At 44.2% G+C, this 20,897-nt stretch overlaps 1 protein-coding gene across 1 annotated transcript in view; it reads left to right on the top strand.

Annotated features, from left to right (window-relative positions):
- The window catches only part of LOC147706821 (ATP-binding cassette sub-family C member 10-like), a 1,330,844-nt gene that overhangs the window by 612,121 nt on the left and 697,826 nt on the right, over positions 1 to 20,897 (top strand). The window contains 1 exon segment of the mRNA XM_086925587.1: positions 3,210 to 3,399. Within this exon segment, the coding sequence (XP_086781713.1) occupies positions 3,210 to 3,399 (190 nt within the window).

Raw genomic sequence — 20,897 nt, 5'->3', positions numbered from 1 at the left:
CATTCGACTCTGAAAGTTATTCTGGCGGCAATTTTCTGCTTCTGCCAGGATGGCTCCACCTCGCTCTGTTCTTTAAGGATCATTTGTCAATTCTTCAAGGGATTGTTCCGAAAGTTTCCACCTATTCGGCGCCCTCCACCTACTTGGCACCTCGTGTTGGCCAGCTAATGAAGGCACCATTCAAACCTCTACACAAGACAGACTTAAAAGTTTCTAACCTGGAAGGTAGCTCTTCTACTCTACTTGCGCTGACCTCATCATGTTGCGTAAGTGATATTCATGCCTTCACTATAAAACCTCCTTTTCTTCAATTCCAACCTGATTGTGTAGTGCTTCGCACCAATCCCACCTTCTTGCCAAAGGTGCCTTCGGTTTTCCACATTAACAAACCTGTTTTCTTAAAAACCTTCTTTGCCGATCCACAGTCTCCGGCGGAGCAGCCTTTAGACTCCTTGGACATTAAAAGGTGCCTGAAATTCTACATCTGCAGAACGGCCCCTTTTCGCAAATCCGATCAATTGTTCATAGCTTATGGACGCTTCCACAAAGGGCGTCCAGTTACCAAACCAAATATTGCTCGTTGGGTTTCTTCGGCCATTGCCTTCTGCCATCAAAAAGCCGGCAACCTCTGCAATCTGCAGTGAGGGCCCATTCTACCAGGGCGATGTCGTCTTCTACTGCCCTGTTCGCCGGTGTACCGCTACATCAGATCTGCAGAGCAGCCACGTGGTCCAGCAGGTACACGTTCACGAAGCACTACTGCCTGGGTTCCATCAACGAAGCGGATACTGCAGTGGGACAGGCTGTACTTCGCAATCTTTTTAAATAAGGTGAGCCTCTGTCTTCCCTCCTCCGTTATGGTTTAACATTCCTACTGTTATGACTTGCATGGCTATATTATTGGTCTTAAAAAGTTGTTCCATGTTGTTGCATCACTTTTGAAGCCTTCTCGGCTGTTACTGCTCTCTGTTCTATATTCATGCATGTGAATCTATGAAAGACACCCTAATACTGGAGAAGAACAATGTTACTTACCTGTTAACAGGTGTGGTTCTCCAGTATTGGTGTCTTTCATAGATTCACATGCGACCCACCCTCCTCCCCTCAGAGGCTTTCTCTCCTCCTCCTAGACTCTATGGTCACTCTTGTGCTACGAAAATCTGAGGTACTGAGCTCTGAGGAGAAGGTTCTGGAGGGCTACTGGCGCCTATTTGGCTACAGTTTGGACCAGCATAATGACATGAATATGCTACAAGTGTTTTTTCTCTCTCCATGTATTCCTATGTAGGAATTATGTCTGGACATTTACTGGCTTTTATTCTAATGTATATTTCATGTGTTATGTTTTACATATACATAATACATATTATGAGTATGTTATTGCTATTTTATTAACCGTGGGACTCCCACTCCGACGACGGGGAATATTCAAGCATGTGAATCTATGAAAGACACCAATACTGGAGAACCACCTGTTTCCAGGTAAGTAACATTGTTCTTTTGCACTGAAGATGAAACACCTTGAATACTGTCCGTATGAGGACATTGAAGTTTTGCTCCTCTACCATGAGCACATAAACTGTTTAAAGGCGCCCTCCCCACACAAAAGACAAAGTAAGACGAGGTCCACTCAGAAGAGATGGAGTAACATGGCCAGTATTACCGGCGTACACACCGCTTCCAGAGATTAACACAATGCCAGTAGCAGACCTATGTCCACTTTACAAAGAAATAATAAAACTTAACAGAAACCTGACACAGTTCGTGATGAGAACACTCACACTACATGGCCTACTTGGAGCATGACCTGAAGAGAATTAGTACTGTGTATCAGATTAGAGCGGCAAAAACACAGGAGGTGGAGGGCAAAATCATCCGGGAACCTTTGCATGTGGAATGGGAGCAGGGCTATGGTTTAGTCAAAACTGTTTCCATCCATGGCAGGCACAAATTGGTTCACGACAAATGTATTTATGCATTACATTGGTATGGATGTCTACACTGTTCTTCCTTAACTACAACAGTATTACATACTTTCAGGAGCCCCCACATATTCTGGCATTGTGTGAACAAAACCTATCCTCCTTTATGTGTTGACCTTTACGATCAGCCATAATTTTTGTTAGTTATGACATACAGTGGCTTCATTAGGTCCACTCTCGACATGCCTTAAATGTTGTTCTCATGGTCACGCACCAGATGATATTTTAGTAGCTTTACCACCCTGCAAAAGCATATCTCATTCTGTTGCGTGATGCTGATCGCAAATGCTCATATTTTAAAACATATGATTTACTCCAGGTTCTCAGACTTTGTGTGAACCAGATCTTCCTTCCTATTTATGCCCTATGCAAGTTTGTCTCTCTAAAATATGTTCAGCATATTCTACACCATGTGACATTTTCTCATTTTTTTGTGGTGTTCTTTGTTTCAATAAACCATCACAGAACTAACAAAAACATCTGACATCTGCTACTGGACAAGGCAGTTGTGGGTTTCTTGCTTATGTCAATGACTTTGAGCCTCAGTTCAATTCTTCTTAATCAGTAAACCTTTAGCTGGTTCATTGCTTATTACCGTGAGAGACTAGGGTCACCCAGTGTGTCTGATGGACATTTGCTATTTGTAGAAATAGCTCATGCAACCCTTCAATGATGTGCCATCTCTACATAGTACAGCTTGAGTTTCTTGGTGGCACACACAGTATATAATCAGCTGCAGAGTATAGGGCCGGTAAAGAGAGTAGAACATCTGCGGCTTGACCTTCATTCTTCTGACTCAAATATGGTTTTACCTAGAACCAGAGGTGGAAATGCAATGGGACTGGTTTGATAGTATGCAAACCCATGGGTCATGACTGCGGCGGAGCTTGGGAGACAACTGGTAGGGCTGCCTGGTAGAACAGTATACCCAACGTAATAATGATGAAAAAGGAGACAGCGAGTCTTTGTGGATAACCTAAAGAAAGTGTGGTCAGGTGGGTGGAATATTTGAAGGAACATGGTCTAGTAGAAGGCATTGGACCTCTTGGACGCTCCTTTTACTGTAGGCTTCATTGACAGTAAACCTTTCATGCTGAGAGCAGCAGGATGTCATTCTCCAGACTTTCTAGGAATTCTAACCTGTACTCCTGCTACTGTTGGGAAAGTGAAGGATTGTATGTCATTACTACTGTTGTTTTCATAGATCTGTTCTATCTTTCTTCTCAGGATAAAGAGATTTATCTTCTTGATGATCCCTTGGCCGCCGTTGATGCTGATGTTGCCAGTCACCTGCTAGAGAAATGCATTTTGGGAATTCTCAGACACAAGACCCGAATCCTTTGCACTCACAGGACAGAATTCTTGAGGAAGGCAGATTTTTTGATTCTGATGGATGAAGGAAAAATTATTCAAACAGGTAATAACTTTCCCCCATGACGTTAAACCTTCCAGTACCTGTTCTTAAAGAACGTATGAGAGTCTGTACCTGACAGGTGGCCTTTCATACATGGAAAAAGTTTGCATCTACTCCTGCTAGCTATGATGTCACCACGAGAAAGGCTTCCCAGGGGACTCCTGTACTGTAAATCTCAGTCAAACTATCTACAAATTCACATATTTAAATTTACATAAATAACAGAGCTCATCATATTTATAATATATAATACATTTATAATGTACATATTTTGTAAATGTATATATGTGAATTGGTAGCTATGTTGCCTGAGGATTTACAGTACAGTCGTTTTTACCCAGCCCCATGAACCTTTTATTAATGCAGGGGGCGCTCCCTATACATCAGTACAAGAACAGAAGCTCCCTCAAGAACTACATTTCTTTTGTCTGATTCAGCACAAATTCAAACTGGGCTAGACTTAAAATTTAAACAGCAACAAATTGCAAAAACCTCAACATATTCATCTGTCTTAACATTTTTTATTTTATTTCTTTTATCAAAAATATTTTTGGCATTTTTTTTAACCACTTTACACATAAAATTATTCTCATAAACATATACACATATTATTACCTAATAATGAAATAGTCATACATAAACATTGAATACCGCCAGGTAAAGAGACAGTAAGCAATCATTCAACAACCTTTCATTCATACGCACCTCTTCTGCTACATTCACACCACACTCATCACTACATGCATCTGGAAAGTAGGAGACAATAGATTAGTTTTTGGTCTCCACAACCATTTAAGACTACTGCATATAGCAGGATCTGAATAGCATTGGTCGACGCGTTTCGGTGGCTTGAAGTGTAAATAGGCACTACCTTCCTCAGGACCTGCCAGATATCAGACAAGGTCGCTCAACCCAGGGAAAGCCTAAAAAGGTATAAATAAAATTAGTGTATAACCCAAGAAAAACAGAATGGTTGTATCGATTGGCCCTAGACGCACAGTATATACTGTACAGGTATTTTATTTTAACCTGATGTGATGAATCACTAAAAACAACAAATAATACCAATCACAATGTGCCATATACCATCACCAAGGAAATGTGTGCTCATTTGGCCCCTACGTACTAAGGACAGAATGAGTAACTAAAGTAACCTGTTTGTTCTACCACCACCACAAGTTTGCAAAAGAGTGCTGATTAAAGAACACAACAAAAACAAAATGGAGACAGCCATAAATTCTACACCAACAATTACTAACTGGTACCACCAACCCTGAAATCAAATGATACAGGCTGACACAGGAGATCCTGTATGGGTACTTACTAGCAATCCTTCTCCACTGACACCTTTTTGCTCTAATCCGTTGTACCACAAGTTTTATTTTTACTGCATATTGTCAAAAATAAATCAGCTGATGACCTAGTTCTTAGTGCATTGCTCAACCAAATACTTTACTCAGGCGAAAATACACATCTTACCTCAACATTCTCCAATTTGTAGTATGGCAAGTATAGTAACAAGAAATTGATATTTTGATCCAGAAAAAGAACAGTCCTGTATAAGGGACATAAGAAGGATTTTACTATAACAGCAACAGAATCAGCATACCAGAACTCAATAGTGATCTTTGTATGAGACCTATTCCATTTCATAAAAAGTTACCTTTTGTCTTGAATTTTAAGTGAACGCTAACTCCTCTATTCATGTATATCGCCAGTCTTTTTTAGAGCAATGTATTATCTCAGGAAATACATAAGAGAATATCTCAATGTGCAATCCACCAAAGCTGTAAAGAGATAAAACGTTCATATATTATAAATTGACTAGACAGTGACGGACTTACCACATAAAAAGAAAAAAGAAAAGAAAAAATTAGGCAAGTACCAGTAACCTCAAGGACAACACCCCGAAATCTATCAAAGAAGAAACAAAGTTCTGAAACTCATTTAAAAACCTCTTAACTAAAGCGCCACTGCCAGGAATGATTCCCTGCGTTCTGCCTTATATCGAAGATTCTGCATAAATATCTCCACAACTCATGTCTCTTCAAATATTTGCAATTAGTGACTCATTTATTATTCAAATTCAATAGCACTGCTGCTACTGCGGCCGATACTGCTTTCTGTAGGATAGAATGAATGTCATACAAAGTCACAACTATTCGCAGAAGTTGTTCGATCTATTTCTACGGTCTTGGAAGTAACGCATACTACTTGCTCACCCCTCTCCATTAAAACAAATATGTCACACAAACCAACTATATGTCCTACACTTCGTCAACAGATTATTATCGCCCTCATTCTTACCTTCTATCCCTGTCTACTATACCGACTGGCTTCACATCGAAAAGACCATAACGCAGTGTGTCAGATGGATTAACCCCCTATAGTGAATACGGCAGCTTATAAACAGTATCGGGAAACCAAAAACCGCACGCACCACAGTTACCTCCACGTGATATGATCGTAGACACTGTAGCGAGACTTGCGCTTCAACTACAGTGCCGCCACCTTTGATAGGGTAATGTTTTTCATAGTTTCTCCATTCAACGCGATAATGTAGATTTTTATTCATTATCTGATCGCTACTGCAAAATTATACGCTTCTCTGGTAACCACAGTTACGACGATATTGTTTTTAAAAAGGAAACAAGATATACTTAAATTGTGCGAGTTATAACATTAGATGATCCTACTGCGGTAATATCAGACCAACAATTAGAAAGAAAAGAGGAGCACTCAAATTTATAACAATTTTAGCAAAGTAAACCAAGGGTGCAAGCTGCTAGACTATGTTGGCTACATAGTAAAAACAACAAGGACTGGAAATGCAAGCGGAGCCTACAGGCAGGATGCACTGTTCCTAGGAGAAAATTATTCTCACAAAGTTAACATATAATAATGATTCTAATGAATCACACAGGTCTCTACATTGATATTACCAGCATAAATTTTATTTTACACAGTGATTATTCAAGAATAATAATACTCTGTTATTAACTCATCTTGTGGATCATGCAATAAAGGCTTTACATGAATCTGTGTGGTTCATAACATGAAAGAAGATACAAATATATGTGTGTCCTTATAAACACCTATGTTACAGGTTTGTCCTTTTGGAGCAATGACATTATATGTAATTTCTTATTGTCGCCCGATGCATTTTGGGAAAACCTGTTCCCTTCTTCAGGGGCGAGTACCAGCCTGGGGGTGGTAAATAATACGATATCTGAGTCTTCACTGGTGTGTTTCACGTTAAAAGACTGGTATAATAAGTGCCTATAGGCAGAGGAAACTGTAGCTCATGCTAGGAGCAGAAACGTTCTGTGATATGCTTAGAAAGCTCTTCACGGTGTGTGAGGAACGATTCGGTTCTCAAGTGCGCGAGCAATAATTCTGGCTGTATTTATGGTGGACTTCGGCAAGGTTTGAGAACGCGACGTATCACGCAAAGGTGAAATCCAACTGTGGAAATTTCCACAGTTGGATTTCACCTTTGCGTGATACGTCGCGTTCTCAAACCTTGCCGAAGTCCACCATAAATACAGCCAGAATTATTGCTCGCGCACTTGAGAACCGAATCGTTCCTCACACACCGTGAAGAGCTTTCTAAGCATATCACAGAACGTTTCTGCTCCTAGCATGAGCTACAGTTTCCTCTGCCTATAGGCACTTATTATACCAGTCTTTTAACGTGAAACACACCAGTGAAGACTCAGATATCGTATTATTTACCACCCCCAGGCTGGTACTCGCCCCTGAAGAAGGGAACAGGTTTTCCCAAAATGCATCGGGCGACAATAAGAAATTACATATAATGTCATTGCTCCAAAAGGACAAACCTGTAACATAGGTGTTTATAAGGACACACATATATTTGTATCTTCTTTCATGTTATGAACCACACAGATTCATGTAAAGCCTTTATTGCATGATCCACAAGATGAGTTAATAACAGAGTATTATTATTCTTGAATAATCACTGTGTAAAATAAAATTTATGCTGGTAATATCAATGTAGAGACCTGTGTGATTCATTAGAATCATTATTATATGTTAACTTTGTGAGAATAATTTTCTCCTAGGAACAGTGCATCCTGCCTGTAGGCTCCGCTTGCATTTCCAGTCCTTGTAATATCAGACCATCCATGCTAGGATTTGCACACCTTGAAAAATAAATCACCTCTATTTAATTATTAAAAAGAGGTTCAGTTTAGGACATAGAACATACATCATCTGAAGATCAGTGATAAAACATCCAACATAAGTTCAAAGGAACAGTGCCTAGTAATCTCACAACAGCAATATCAGAACTTAAAGATATCTGTCTAACTGCAATTTCAAAGATAAACAACTCAAGAGTCATAGGCAAATGTCAACCAACAATTACAATATGCTGCCCTTATACTCTCATGATGTACCAAAATTCTGTGTAGAATACGGTCTCACCCAATGATCAATTACCAAGCGATATATTATTTATTCTTCCAACTAGTAATCCTATAAATCTCTATATTCAGGAATAAAACCAGTTGACCCAAGATCCAATAAATCAGTTTCCTTATTAACTAAGATAAAGGGATCTACACGGTACCCTGAATAGGAGTCCATGATCAGGGTTTACCCAGTTATTTAAATTGACTTTTACCAAGGTTGTTTAACATACCACTGAATATTTTCATTCAGTCCCTGTTTCACACTGTCCAATGTAAAAATCCAAAAGGTTTCCCTCCTTTTACAGATTATGTCAATAGGTACTCCTGCTTTGCTTCTGATCTTTTCCAAAATGCAACATCTGATATCCTTCTCAGAATGATGTTTATCCAAACAATGCTGGACAAGTGGAGCTAATATTTTCCTTGTCCGTATAGCAGATTTATGCTCGCTGAAGCGTGTACGAAAATCTTGTGCAGTTTCACCGATATATGCCAGGTTACACGGACATATCAACAAATAAACAATGTTCTGACTTCTGCAGTTTGTGAGATAATTGAACTTTATATTGCGTCCATGCCACAAAAGAGATTTGGTGACAATCGCGGCTTCACAAGCATGACACGACCCACATTTATGGTTGCCTAGAAAGACTGGGAGCCCAGTAATAGTGGTTTGTCGTGAAAAATTGTTTGGAAGAGGTCTGGTATGGACCAAAATGTCACGCAGATTCCGATTCCTTCGATAAGCTACCAAAGGTTTTTCCAACTGGGTTTCATTTTCATCAGTGTTCAAAGTTTTCCAGTTTTTGTGGATGATATTCCTAATTTTGAAAATTCAGAGGGGAGTCATTGACAACACACACAACTTGATTTTGAGACGTGCGGTGTGTTCCTTTTAAAAGGGCATCACGGTTATAATATTTAGCCCTTTTTGTACGCATGTCTCATAATCTGCGAGGATAACCTCAAGCTAGTAGTCGTGTTTTCAGAGCATCTCTATGTTTATGGAAATCCAGTATGTTGGTACAGTTCTGTCTTACTCTCAAGAACTCTCCAAACGGGATTGAGCCCTTCTGGCATGTCGGATGGAAAGTATGATTCTGCAGTATTGTGTTTTTTACTGTTGGCTTCCTAAACAGACAGACTACAAGAGTGTCATTAAAGCCTGAGATGATGATGTCTAAAAACTCAACATTAGTGGAACTACTTTTAGCAGTGAACTTCAGGTTGTTATCACTTGCATTCAACCAGAGTTTATATTCATGCAACGAGTCACTGTCTCCTTTCCAGATAAAGAAAATGTCGTCAATGAAGCGTCTCCACGTCCCGACACTGTAAAAAAAAATAGGACCGCCTCATTGAAAACATTCTTAATCTCCCACTCACCCATGTAGGTGTTTGCTATGTTTGGAGCACAATATGCTCCCATGCTGGTGCCCTTTACTTGTTGGTATATAGCTCCATTAAAATCAAATAAATTATTCATGAGCACTAGCTCAAGGCACTCAAGTATAAAGCCATCAGATCTCTCTCCGGGGGATCTCTGTAAAAGAGATGCTACCGCTTGTAACGCTTGACACTGAGGGATATTCGTATATAAAGCCTCAATGTCAAGCGTCACTAATATCTCTGTGTTTAGGTTGTATGGCATACACTCAATCTTACTGATAATGTCACCTGTATCCCGAATGTAGGAGGTGTAATTCTGTGTCAAAGGACATAGACAAGAATCAACAAACTTAGACAGTGACTCCGTACTTGACCCAATGGTCGAGATAATGGGGCGCATCGCGGGATCCAAAACATCCTTGTGAGTCTTTGGGAGCCTGTAAAGGACTGGGATTTTAGAACAAGATTTATTGTGGAAATTAAATTCCTCTTGACAGATGTACCCTAAATCTAATGCTCTACCGGTTATTTCTTCAATTGTTGTTTTCAGATTTGTCAATTCCTGAGGATATGATTTTCTGTAATGCTGTGGAATAGCCAACATTTTATCATTGTAATCAGACTGATTCATTGCAACTATCCCACCGCCCTTATCACAGGGCTTTATAATCAATTCTTTATTGTATTTAATGTTGTTCAGGGCCACATTTTCATCATGTGATAGGTTACCACGCGTGATGGAGGGACACTTCACAATCCGGGCACAGATGAAAGGTTGAAACTGGGTAACATCTTTATTTATACTGTCAACCTCTAGAGCAGTACCCGCTACCGCCAATACTGTTGGTTTTCAAGTATGGCTGCTGATGTGGTGGGGCCATCTGTTGTGACTCCCCACTGTCTGGTGCCCATCTCCTGTTCTTCCCTCTGCACTGGCCCCTCAGTAAAAAAGGGGATTGACCACAAAATGGTTGTTGACCTACTTGTCTACCCCTGTATTGGCGGAAGTCATATGGAACTCCTCCCATGTCATGGGCGTTCTCATTTTCAGGGTCTGACGAATATGTATCAGAGAAGTTTATGAGTCTCCTCCTATAGTTGTTTGTTTGATATCCCTGACCCTGATTCTAGTCCTGGTAGTAGGACTAATTAAGGTATGGGTATGCTTTTTCTTGGGTGTACCATCTAATGTCCTTCCTTAATTCCTCTGTTTTTAGGTCTCGGCCTGCGTAGGCTGCGCTTGCGCAGTCTCGCCGGCGAGATCTTATGTTTTTCAGTGAGGGCCTGAACCCGCCCCTCTTCTCCATTGGATGGCTTCCTAAACGGAGGCAAGCCATCTGTCTGTTTAAGCCCCGTGTTTTTGGGATTGAGGGGCATGTTTTTTTTGTTTTTTTCCCATTGGCTGGAAGGTAAAATTCCAGCCAATGGGAAGAGGAAAGAATGAAAAACACGCCCGAATCCGAAAATGACGGTGGTTTCTCCGTTTCTGCTTCGCCTCGGAGAAACATGGTGGTGTGCATGGCCTTGTCCGACCCCATAGCCGGTAAGGTTTCTTGCCTCTGTTCCCTGCCTGTGCTTGTCTTTTCTTGCCGCTGTTCCTTGTCTTCGCTTGTTTTGTTTCGGTGACCGGGGCCGCCCTGTGGAGCGGATTACACCTCCCCCTTCCCTCTGCCCGCAGCCCTTCTCTGTCCCGCTCTCGGCAGAGTAGTTCTACATTAGCCACTTTGTTCAGATGTTCTTGTCCAACTGTGGAAAAAAGTCTCCCTTGCGGATAAAAACGCTGAAATAGCCCATGACTTTGTCTTGAAAGCCCTACAAAGCCCCATTTCTTAGCCAATAGCGAGCGCTTTGGAGAATTCATCATTGTTACAGCGTTTGTGTAGCAGTGGCCCTTAAAAGAAACCTGAAGGAGGCTGAGTTAGCCAGACCCCCTCTTTCACTCGTTTTACAAGTCTGCAGCGCTGGATGAAGGTCCAGTGCTGTGTAACCCTCCCCTCCTCCCCTCCACCCCCATCTCTGCCTCCTACAGTGTGCTCAGGTCGGAACAGTGCTGACGTCCGTGCCCTGTGGTATATTGCAGTACAAATAAGGTTTGGTCTGAGTTTAAGAAGTATCAAATAATTCAAAACAAGCACATAATCACCATTAAAATTCAAAATGAGTCAACTTATTCATTTCATACATTTTGGCATTTTAATCATGCAAGGTCAGAGTGCGATCCAATTGCAGCCAAAGTTATAAGTAAACAAATTGTGGTATACACATGTAATTGTAATGTCATTACATTCGGTATTCGAAATCAGTGCTCTCAGTGAAAAGGGGGAAGGTAAGTGAGTGAGTGAAGGGGACAGGGTAAAGGTGTTGTGACATAGTTATTACATCCAGATTGACGATTGTAAAACCTCTACAGTCAAATGAATGGGCAAAGGTTCCCAAAATCACATCACACATAGATAGCGAGAATGCATCACCTATTTAGCTCCTATGGTGTGTGGAATGAAGGCGTAGTTCTACGTTTCGACCCCGGTTACGCTAAAGGGCAATTCGCGGCCTCATGGTGGGGTCTTCATCAGGAAGAAAAGGAGAGCCTATAAGGTAATATGAATACACAATTCAGTATCTGCGTGGTGAAATAAGTGTGGTGATATTATACAAGAAGGGGACGTGGATGGTTACCTACGTCGTCAAACGGTCATCATATGTTCCGTCTGTCAAAAGGGGGGCTCCCTCGAGCTCCAAAGAGTACTAGAAGACAATTAAAAGGTGCCATCAGGGCCCTGAAACTAACTAAATTACAAATAGTCGGGGGAGATAGGCAAATGGGACTTACTTGGCGTGCTGGTCAACACACAGCCGTTGGGCACAGGTAGTATAATCTTCCATGGATTAATGTAACTGTAAGGTGAAGGGAAGCAACATTTAGCATGATGGGCGTAGTCTGTTTTATGAGAGCACACATCGCGGATGACACTAGAGAACCGCGCTGTTATGGATGGTAATTACCTTTAGAAAACGGGAACGCACAGCCGTGCTGTCTCTCGGTCGGCGTCCTGCATCCGAGTAAGCTCGCGGTGCAGGCGCTCAATGCCAGTATTTAATAGAGAAAAGGGCTGGGCTCACGGGTCCAATGGGATCGGGGCCTGACTAACGCGCTCAAGGGAGCGTCTCACAAAATTTTTTTTGTCTCGCCTCCTGGGGAAGTAATCACGAGTGGGTTGAGGACACGCAGAGCGGATGTCGCTAGGAGACCACGTTTATTAGAAAAGTGATTACCTTTAGAAACGGGAACTCACAGCCGTGCTGTCTCTTCATAGGCGTCCTGCATCCGAGCGTGCTCGCGGTGCAGGCGCTCAATGCCAGTATCTAATGGAGAACAGGGGCTCGGCTCACCGGTCCAATAGGATCGAGGCCTGACTAACACGCTCAAGGGAGCGTCTCGCAAGATTTGCATCGCCTCCCAGGGAATTACTTTTGAATAAGTTAAGCGCTGTACGAGTCTCTGTGAAAGTGGACACAATGTATGGCAGACTGATGTGTTCGGTAAAGAATCGGGCTGGATTCAAGTATATCGCACCAATATATACAATTTTAACATGTAAAAGACCAGACAGAACTAACAAAGTCAAAGGTGCTAGGAAGGATATTCAAGTATCATGATGGACTGGTAAATGTCCAATCGTTGTTGTATGAAAAATAATCATACCTAACAAATATATGAACATATTACATTGTATAGGTATACATATGTAAGGAATCATGTAACAAAGGAGTTTGAAATGTCCCATAGTCTATTCAGGATAGAGTCCCGCCATCTGCGAGAAACTAGCTTCAAGTTCATTTAACCCCTTACTTATTGTCTGAAACTTTTGCATCCATTTACATTCCCTTGTGTCAAGAATTGCATTTAAATTGCCCCCCCGTGGGCCCAGGGAAATTTTTTCAATTACCAACCAGCGGATGGATTCCGGCGAGTGGTTTTTTTCGATGAAGTGCTCTACCAAAGGGGCCCCTTGGGTAGTACAGCGAATGCGACTACAGTGTTGAAATATCCGACTTTTTACCTTTTGTTGTGTCTGTCCAATATACATGAGGTCGCAAGGACACAGAATGGCATAAATCACCCCACTTGAGTTACAGTTAGTCAGGGACTTGAGCTCTATTTTGAGGTCGTTGTACTGTATTTGCTTAGTCTCCAAACACATCGGACAGGCTTTGCATTTAGTGCACTTGAAGTGGCCCACTAGTTCTGGTAGGTTCCATAAGCTTTGAATCGTGGGTGCTGGTGCTCGTACAGCGCTTAACTTATTCAAAAGTAATTCCCTGGGAGGCGATGCAAATCTTGCGAGACGCTCCCTTGAGCGTGTTAGTCAGGCCTCGATTCTATTGGACCGGTGAGCCGAGCCCCTGTTCTCCATTAGATACTGGCATTGAGCGCCTGCACCGCGAGCACGCTCGGATGCAGGACGCCTATGAAGAGACAGCACGGCTGTGAGTTCCCGTTTCTAAAGGTAATCACTTTTCTAATAAACGTGGTCTCCTAGCGACATCCGCTCTGCGTGTCCTCAACCCACTCGTGATTACTTCCCCAGGAGGCGAGACAAAAAAAATTTTGTGAGACGCTCCCTTGAGCGCGTTAGTCAGGCCCCGATCCCATTGGACCCGTGAGCCCAGCCCTTTTCTCTATTAAATACTGGCATTGAGCGCCTGCACCGCGAGCTTACTCGGATGCAGGACGCCGACCGAGAGACAGCACGGCTGTGCGTTCCCGTTTTCTAAAGGTAATTACCATCCATAACAGCGCGGTTCTCTAGTGTCATCCGCGATGTGTGCTCTCATAAAACAGACTACGCCCATCATGCTAAATGTTGCTTCCCTTCTCCTTACAGTTACATTAATCCATGGAAGATTATACTACCTGTGCCCAACGGCTGTGTGTTGACCAGCACGCCAAGTAAGTCCCATTTGCCTATCTCCCCCGGCTATTTGTAATTTAGTTAGTTTCAGGGCCCTGATGGCACCTTTTAATTGTCTTCTAGTACTCTTTGGAGCTCGAGGGAGCCCCCCTTTTGACAGACGGAACATATGATGACCGTTTGACGACGTAGGTAACCATCCACGTCCCCTTCTTGTATAATATCACCACACTTATTTCACCACGCAGATACTGAATTGTGTATTCATATTACCTTATAGGCTCTCCTTTTCTTCCTGATGAAGACCCCACCATGAGGCCGCGAATTGCCCTTTAGCGTAACCGGGGTCGAAACGTAGAACTACGCCTTCATTCCACACACCATAGGAGCTAAATAGGCGATGCATTCTCGCTATCTATGTGTGATGTGATTTTGGGAACCTTTGCCCATTCATTTGACTGTAGAGGTTTTACAATCGTCAATCTGGATGTAATAACTATGTCACAACACCTTTACCCTGTCCCCTTCACTCACTCACTTACCTTCCCCCTTTTCACTGAGAGCACCGATTTCGAATACCGAATGTAATGACATTACAATTACATGTGTATACCACAATTTGTTTACTTATAACTTTGGCTGCAATTGGATCGCACTCTGACCTTGCATGATTAAAATGCCAAAATGTATGAAATGAATAAGTTGACTCATTTTGAATTTTAATGGTGATTATGTGCTTGTTTTGAATTATTTGATACTTCTTAAACTCAGACCAAACCTTATTTGTACTGACCTACGGACCCAGGTCCTGAGTTTTAAGGGCCTACCCCTTTCATACTCATACTGTGGTATATTGCGTCCTCTGTGCTGCACAATTTAATCAGGTGCTGAAGCCTCCCTCCTCCGACGCTCCATGCATCCTCTGTGACGCCCCTCATGAGCCCACCCAGTAAGGAAACGGCACATTTGGGAGCCATCGATCCCCGGCTCTCTGGCGTGACTGATAGCTCCATGGACCTCGGAGCTGCCTTGAAACTGGAAACTGACAACCCCCCCTGACGGATGCAGCGCTTGTAATTATTTCCCCCACCGTTCGTTTTAATTAATGTTGAGCCTCAGCGTGGTCTCACTCCCGGCAGCACGTGCTGCGCCGGTAGGAGGGGGAGGGGGGATGGAGAGGTGTGGAGGCGGCCAGCAGACCTCAGTGGTGTAGTCTCACGGAGGCCGTACCATCGTCTCTGGGCACGCGAGCCCACCCTGTGCTCAGTCACTGCCCCAGTGCTGTCCAAAATCGGTTCCAGTTCTACATCAACCCTAAAATCAGTAAACATATTGTTTGACGCATTTGATATTACATAGGTACTGTCATTACAAGATGTTGACATCACAGTATGTAGCCCAGGGAGGGACACTTCTAGTAAATGACATAAAGGACATCACAATACCCCTCCCTCCTTGTGATCGGTTTTCTGTGCCTCTGTTCCCTCCTTGTGATCGGATTTTCATGCCTCTGTTCTCTGCTTGTGATCGGGTTTTCTGTGCCTCTGTTCCCTGCTTGTGATCAGGTTTTCTGTGCCTCTGTTCCCTGCTTGTGATCGGGTTTTCTGTTCCTCTGTTCCCTGCTTATGATTGGGTTTTCTCTGCCTCTGTTCCTTCCTTGTGATCGGTTTTCTGTGCCTCTGTTCCCTCCTTGTGATCGGTTTTCTGTGCCTCTGTTCCCTGCTTGTAATCGGTTTTCTGTGCCTCTGTCTTTGTGTGTGGCTCTGTCTGTCTGTGTGTGTGTGTGTGTGGCTCTGTCTGTGTGTGTGTGGCTCTGTGTGTGTGTGTGTGGCTCTGTGTGTGTGTGTGGCTGTTTGTATGTGTGTGTGTGTGTGTGTGTGTGTGTGGGGCTCTGTGTGTGTTGCTCTGCCTGTGTTTGTGTGTGACTCTGTGTGTGTGTGTGTGTGGCTGGGTGTGTGTGTGTGTGTGTGTGGCTCTGTCTGTGTGTGTGGCTCTGTCTGTGTGTGTGTGTGTGGCTCTGTCTGTCTGTGTGTGTGTGTGTGGCTCTGTCTGTGTGTGGCTCTGTCTGTCTGTGTGTGTGTGTGGCTCTGTCTGTGTGTGTGTGGCTCTGTCTGCGTGTGCGTGGCTCTGTCTGTCTGTGTGTGTGTGTCTCTGTCTGTCTGTGTGTGCGTGGCTCTGTCTGTCTGTGTGTGTGTGGCTCTGTCTGTCTGTGTGTGTGTGTGGCTGTGTGTGTGTGTGGCTGTGTGTGTGGCTCTTGTCTGTGTGTGGCTCTGTGTGTGTCTGTGTGTGTGTGGCTCTGTCTGTGTGTGTGTGGCTTTGTCTGTGTGTGTGTGGCTCTGTCTGTGAGTGTGGCTCTGTCTGTGTGTGTGGCTCTGGCTGTGTGTGTGTGTGGCTCTGTATGTGTGTGGCTCTGTGTGTGTGTGGCTCTGTGTGTGTGTGTGGCTGTGTGTGTGTGGCTCTGTGTGTGTGTGTGTGTGTGTGTGTGTGTGTCTCTGTGTGTGTGTGGCTCTGTCTGTGTGTGTGGCTCTGTCGGTGTGTGTGTGTGGCTCTGTCTGTGTGTGTGGCTCTGTCTGTGTGTGTGTGACTCTGTCTGTGTGTGTGTGGCTCTGTCTGTGTGTGTGTAGCTCTTTCTGTGTGTGTGTGTGTGCCTCTGTGTGTGTGTGTGTCTCTGTGTGTGTGTGTGTGTGTGTGTGTGTGCCTCTGTGTGTGTGTGGCTGTGTGTGTGTGTGTGTGGCTCTGTGTGTCTGTGGCTCTGTGTGTCTGTGGCTCTGTGTGTGTGTCTCTGTGTGTGTGTGGCTCTGTGTGTGGCTCTGTGTGTGTGTGTGTGTGGCTCTGTGTGTGTGTGTGGCTCTGTGTGTGGCTCTCTGTGTGTGTGTGGCTCTGTGTGTGTGTGTGGCTCAGTGTGTGTGTGTGTGGCTCTGTGTGTGTGTGTAGAAAGTCAGCCCAGTTTACAATCGATGCCCAGGCTGCTGGCGCAAGACGCCTCTTAGTTCCCATCCTGAATAGTTACCAAATAAAGAGACGGGCGCTGGAAGCAGGAACACAAGAACAGAGTTTTATTTCTCATGAGGAGAGCCTGTCATTTCGGACACGAAACACAGTGTCTTTCGGGAGGTGCTCTAACAAGTTCTCTGAGACATCGCCTTTTATACATCACAAACATTCCTTATTACAATAATGACATTGTGAAGCAAGGAAAGGACATCCCCGACCCCTCCCCGCTCTGGCGCAATCCAACACGTGGTTACAGTAGAGGTCCTCACCCCATACAATGGGGGGGCTATCACCCAGCTGAGTGTTCCACTGATTCCTTTGGAATGTGTGCGCCTGATCGATTCTCGGAGGGGTGGGGAGGTCATGATCAATAGTAGCTCTTTTGAAGAGGGGCGAGTGCATACAGTGGTGGGCAACAAACTGTATCCTCAGGCGAAGGAGATGACCAGTGGTCTGTGCGGACAATCGGGCTCAGTGGAGGGGTCATCAAGGGAGGGGTATTCATGGAAAGAAGGGAGGTGATGGTCAGGCGCGGGGCGTGATTCCCAGGGACAGAGTCGCACAGAGAGAGAGAGAGGTCTTATGACTCGTACATGAGGGAGCGGGGGCAGTCAGGTACGGCTGGGGGGGGTTATGTCAGCTGAGGCGAAGGATGCTTCTTCGAGAGAAAATGGGGGGGTGTGTGGGTCAAGCAGGAGGGTTACTTTTCAGAGCAGGGTCGCGCAGAGGGAGAGGGTTTTATGGTCTATGCATGTGAGAGTGGGGGGGGGGTGTTCAAATGCGCGCAGGAGGGAAGCCGGGGATTCCAATGAGCGGGCAAAAAGGCCATGGTGCCTAAAATGGCTGTCATGTACATATGGGCACGGGCTTTTACTGGCGGAAGGATGCAGTCAACGTTTCACAGTATTCATGGTGCCTACAGGGAGGGGGATAGGAGAAGGCAAATGAACGCCGCTTATGTACATTAATATTGCTAATTTCCACAGTCGCCGCTTTTAACATAAGTGAATTCATTTCCTAACTAATGGACGTACACATAATACATGTGTGGTCGATGAGATAGCGTTTGTCAAATACCAGCGAATTGCATATAACCATGGCACAATCGATGCGGTTGGTGGAATGCAGCACATATGAATTCACAGTTGCTGGGTTACTTATACAAGCCTAGAGTTCAGCATACTACATAGTATAAATGTTCTGACTTTCTCTTCGGTGGCCTCAATGTACAGTTTTTAAAAGTGACCGAAAAAACATTTGAAAGCAATACAAAGTGGTTGAGGGCGGAATTCAGTTCGACACAAGCAATTTAGTCAAATTGATGAGTGTCTTCGTCACAGTGTCTTTTTAGCAGTGAGCCATCACTGGTAGGCTCTAGTCCGTTTTCTTTCGTTGGCGCTGTTGAGCACCGGCGGTGGAGCTATAGGTCCAGCTCGGATCTAACCTTACGCGTTGCAGGGTGCGGTCAGTCCTCTGCTGTTAGACCACAGTCCTGTTCCCTAACCAATTCTTTAAGGGTGCCTTTATGCTCGGCACCTGTATTTCCTTTTTCCTTCTGTGGCAAACCCCATTTCCATCTGAATGCTGTTCTTCTCGTCTGAGTCAAAAAGTCATGTAGAAAAGAGGGGGTGTTGGATAGTCAAGGGAGAGAGGGCGGAGTGGGGTCAGATCTTTTCTTGGACACATCAAGGGACCAAAGGAAAACGAGCAGGCAGGCCCATCAATCGGGCCCAAAAAGGGGGCGAAGACTTCAGGCACACGTGGGTTAGCAGACAGAGGGCTTCAGGGCAGCCCTTCAACCTTTCATTTTCCACGTTTGAGATTGCTGTCTCGTCCCGCATCTTGTTGCTCTGCAGCTCCACCTTTGGTCGAGGTCACATGTGTCTCAAGATCTGCAGCCAGGCTGTACGTCACGTTCGACCCTTCTCCTCCGATGATCGTATATCTTTGAATGGGTACAAAACAAGTTTTAGAGAACTGGCAGGAGAAGACATTTATGCATTTGAATTCCGCCCTCAATCCTACTCATTTGGGGGGTTACGTTCATCGGTCACAGTCAGAACCCTACCACCATGAAGTACACATGTCGGCACTCCTACTGTGTTTGTGCCAAGTCTATTTATCGTTCATTCCGGCTAACCCTTTTCAAAAACAGGGCAGGGGTGCTATCATCGAGAGAGGGGGAGGGAAAACAGGCTTTCATCGAGGAGCGACAGTTAATCAAGGTCATCAGTTATTCTTCGAGGACAGCTGATATGGAGCAGGGGTCAGGGAGAGGCGGGGACGCTTTGGACATTCGCGCTTGAGTGCAGAGGGGTGGGGCAATCTGGGCATTGGGGATCAATCTGGACATTGGGGCTTGTATATCAAACGAACTGAAAAATAGGATGCCATTGACATATAGTCCCCCTATAAAAGGGCCAGATTAGGGGACATCAGCCGTCTTACCTGTCCCTTCCTTCTTAGCCAATTCAAGTTCTTTCATTTTTGCAGAAAGGAGAGGTAGTAATATGGCGAGTTGCAATCATTTTAGTTTCTGTCAATTTTGCTGAACACCTTCGCGTTCAATAAGTATCCAATTAGGCTGGTGACGGCAGGACACAATTTTACCACAAAGAGGAAGAGGCAATAGGGGGGGGCTCTCATAGAGAGTGAGAGTCGTCCACATTCTAAACGAGCCATTCGGTACACGTATGACATGTAGAAAGGTAGAGAGAGAGAGAGAGAGAGAGAGAGAGAAAGACAGAGAGGGAGAGAGAAAAAGAGAGAGACGTGTACGGTAATAGGTCATTTAGTGCGCTCACAACACAGAACGGCAGGGGTCAGGTAACACGGAAACGCAAACAGAGGGAAGACATAAACCCATACATTACATACACACAAACTCAGACAAGGGAAGACAGTACGTGTGTTACATACAAAAAATTTCACGACAAAACATAGAACAGTTATTGGCCAAAAAGATCTCTTTCTGCATGCTGCGCATCTTTAGTATCCTATTTATCTACGTTCTGAGCTCTTTTTAACTTTTTCCTCCTTTTCCTTTCGTTTGTCATCTTTGCAAGTGTTCTCGGTTACTAATACTTACACCTCGGTCAGTTGGTCAGGAATTAACCTGGTCGGGCTACTACTCACGGTGGGATCTTTGAATCATTTTTCCTTTTCTCCCTTTGGCGAAAAGGTTCTCCAGGCTGAGGCAACGGAGGGCATGAATCGGGAGAACAGTGGGACAGCTTAGCTATATCTATGAGGGTGCGAGAAGGAGGTGGTACATTTTTAAACATTAGCAACATTTTTAGTCTTCCAGACGGGCGGTGCTTAGGTAAACCTTACCCCGGAACTTTCCTTGTCCTTTCCCTATCTAGTTAAACGTCATAGTTGCATTGTCTGGCGTGCTGGTTCGAGTCATAGTCTGTCATATCGTACTAATCCGTCGAGTATCTACATCAGTCCATCCTCCCAATTACTAGGTTCTGAGGGAGGAACAGTCATGTCTAAGTAAGGGGGGTGCTACATCTTTCAAAGCTCGTCATGTATAAGTACTATGCTCAAATTCCCTACTTCCCCGTCCGTCGGTCGTTCGGTCATCACTCCTCCAAACTTCAGCCGATGTTCCGACGTGACCTGCAGTAGGGAGGAGACAGAAGTGGGGTGGGGGCAACATTCAAAACACATCAGCGCGCATAAATCTGAAAATGTTTTTACTTACCACATACTCGACCTATCTCCACACGGTGCATTCTCTACCATCTCGGCGTTTAAGCCCAGC

The sequence above is a fragment of the Lissotriton vulgaris genome, chromosome 6 (assembly GCF_964263255.1).
Source record: "Lissotriton vulgaris chromosome 6, aLisVul1.2, whole genome shotgun sequence".
Taxonomy (NCBI): Eukaryota; Metazoa; Chordata; class Amphibia; order Caudata; family Salamandridae; genus Lissotriton; species Lissotriton vulgaris.
This window is presented reverse-complemented; position numbering and strand designations above follow the sequence as displayed.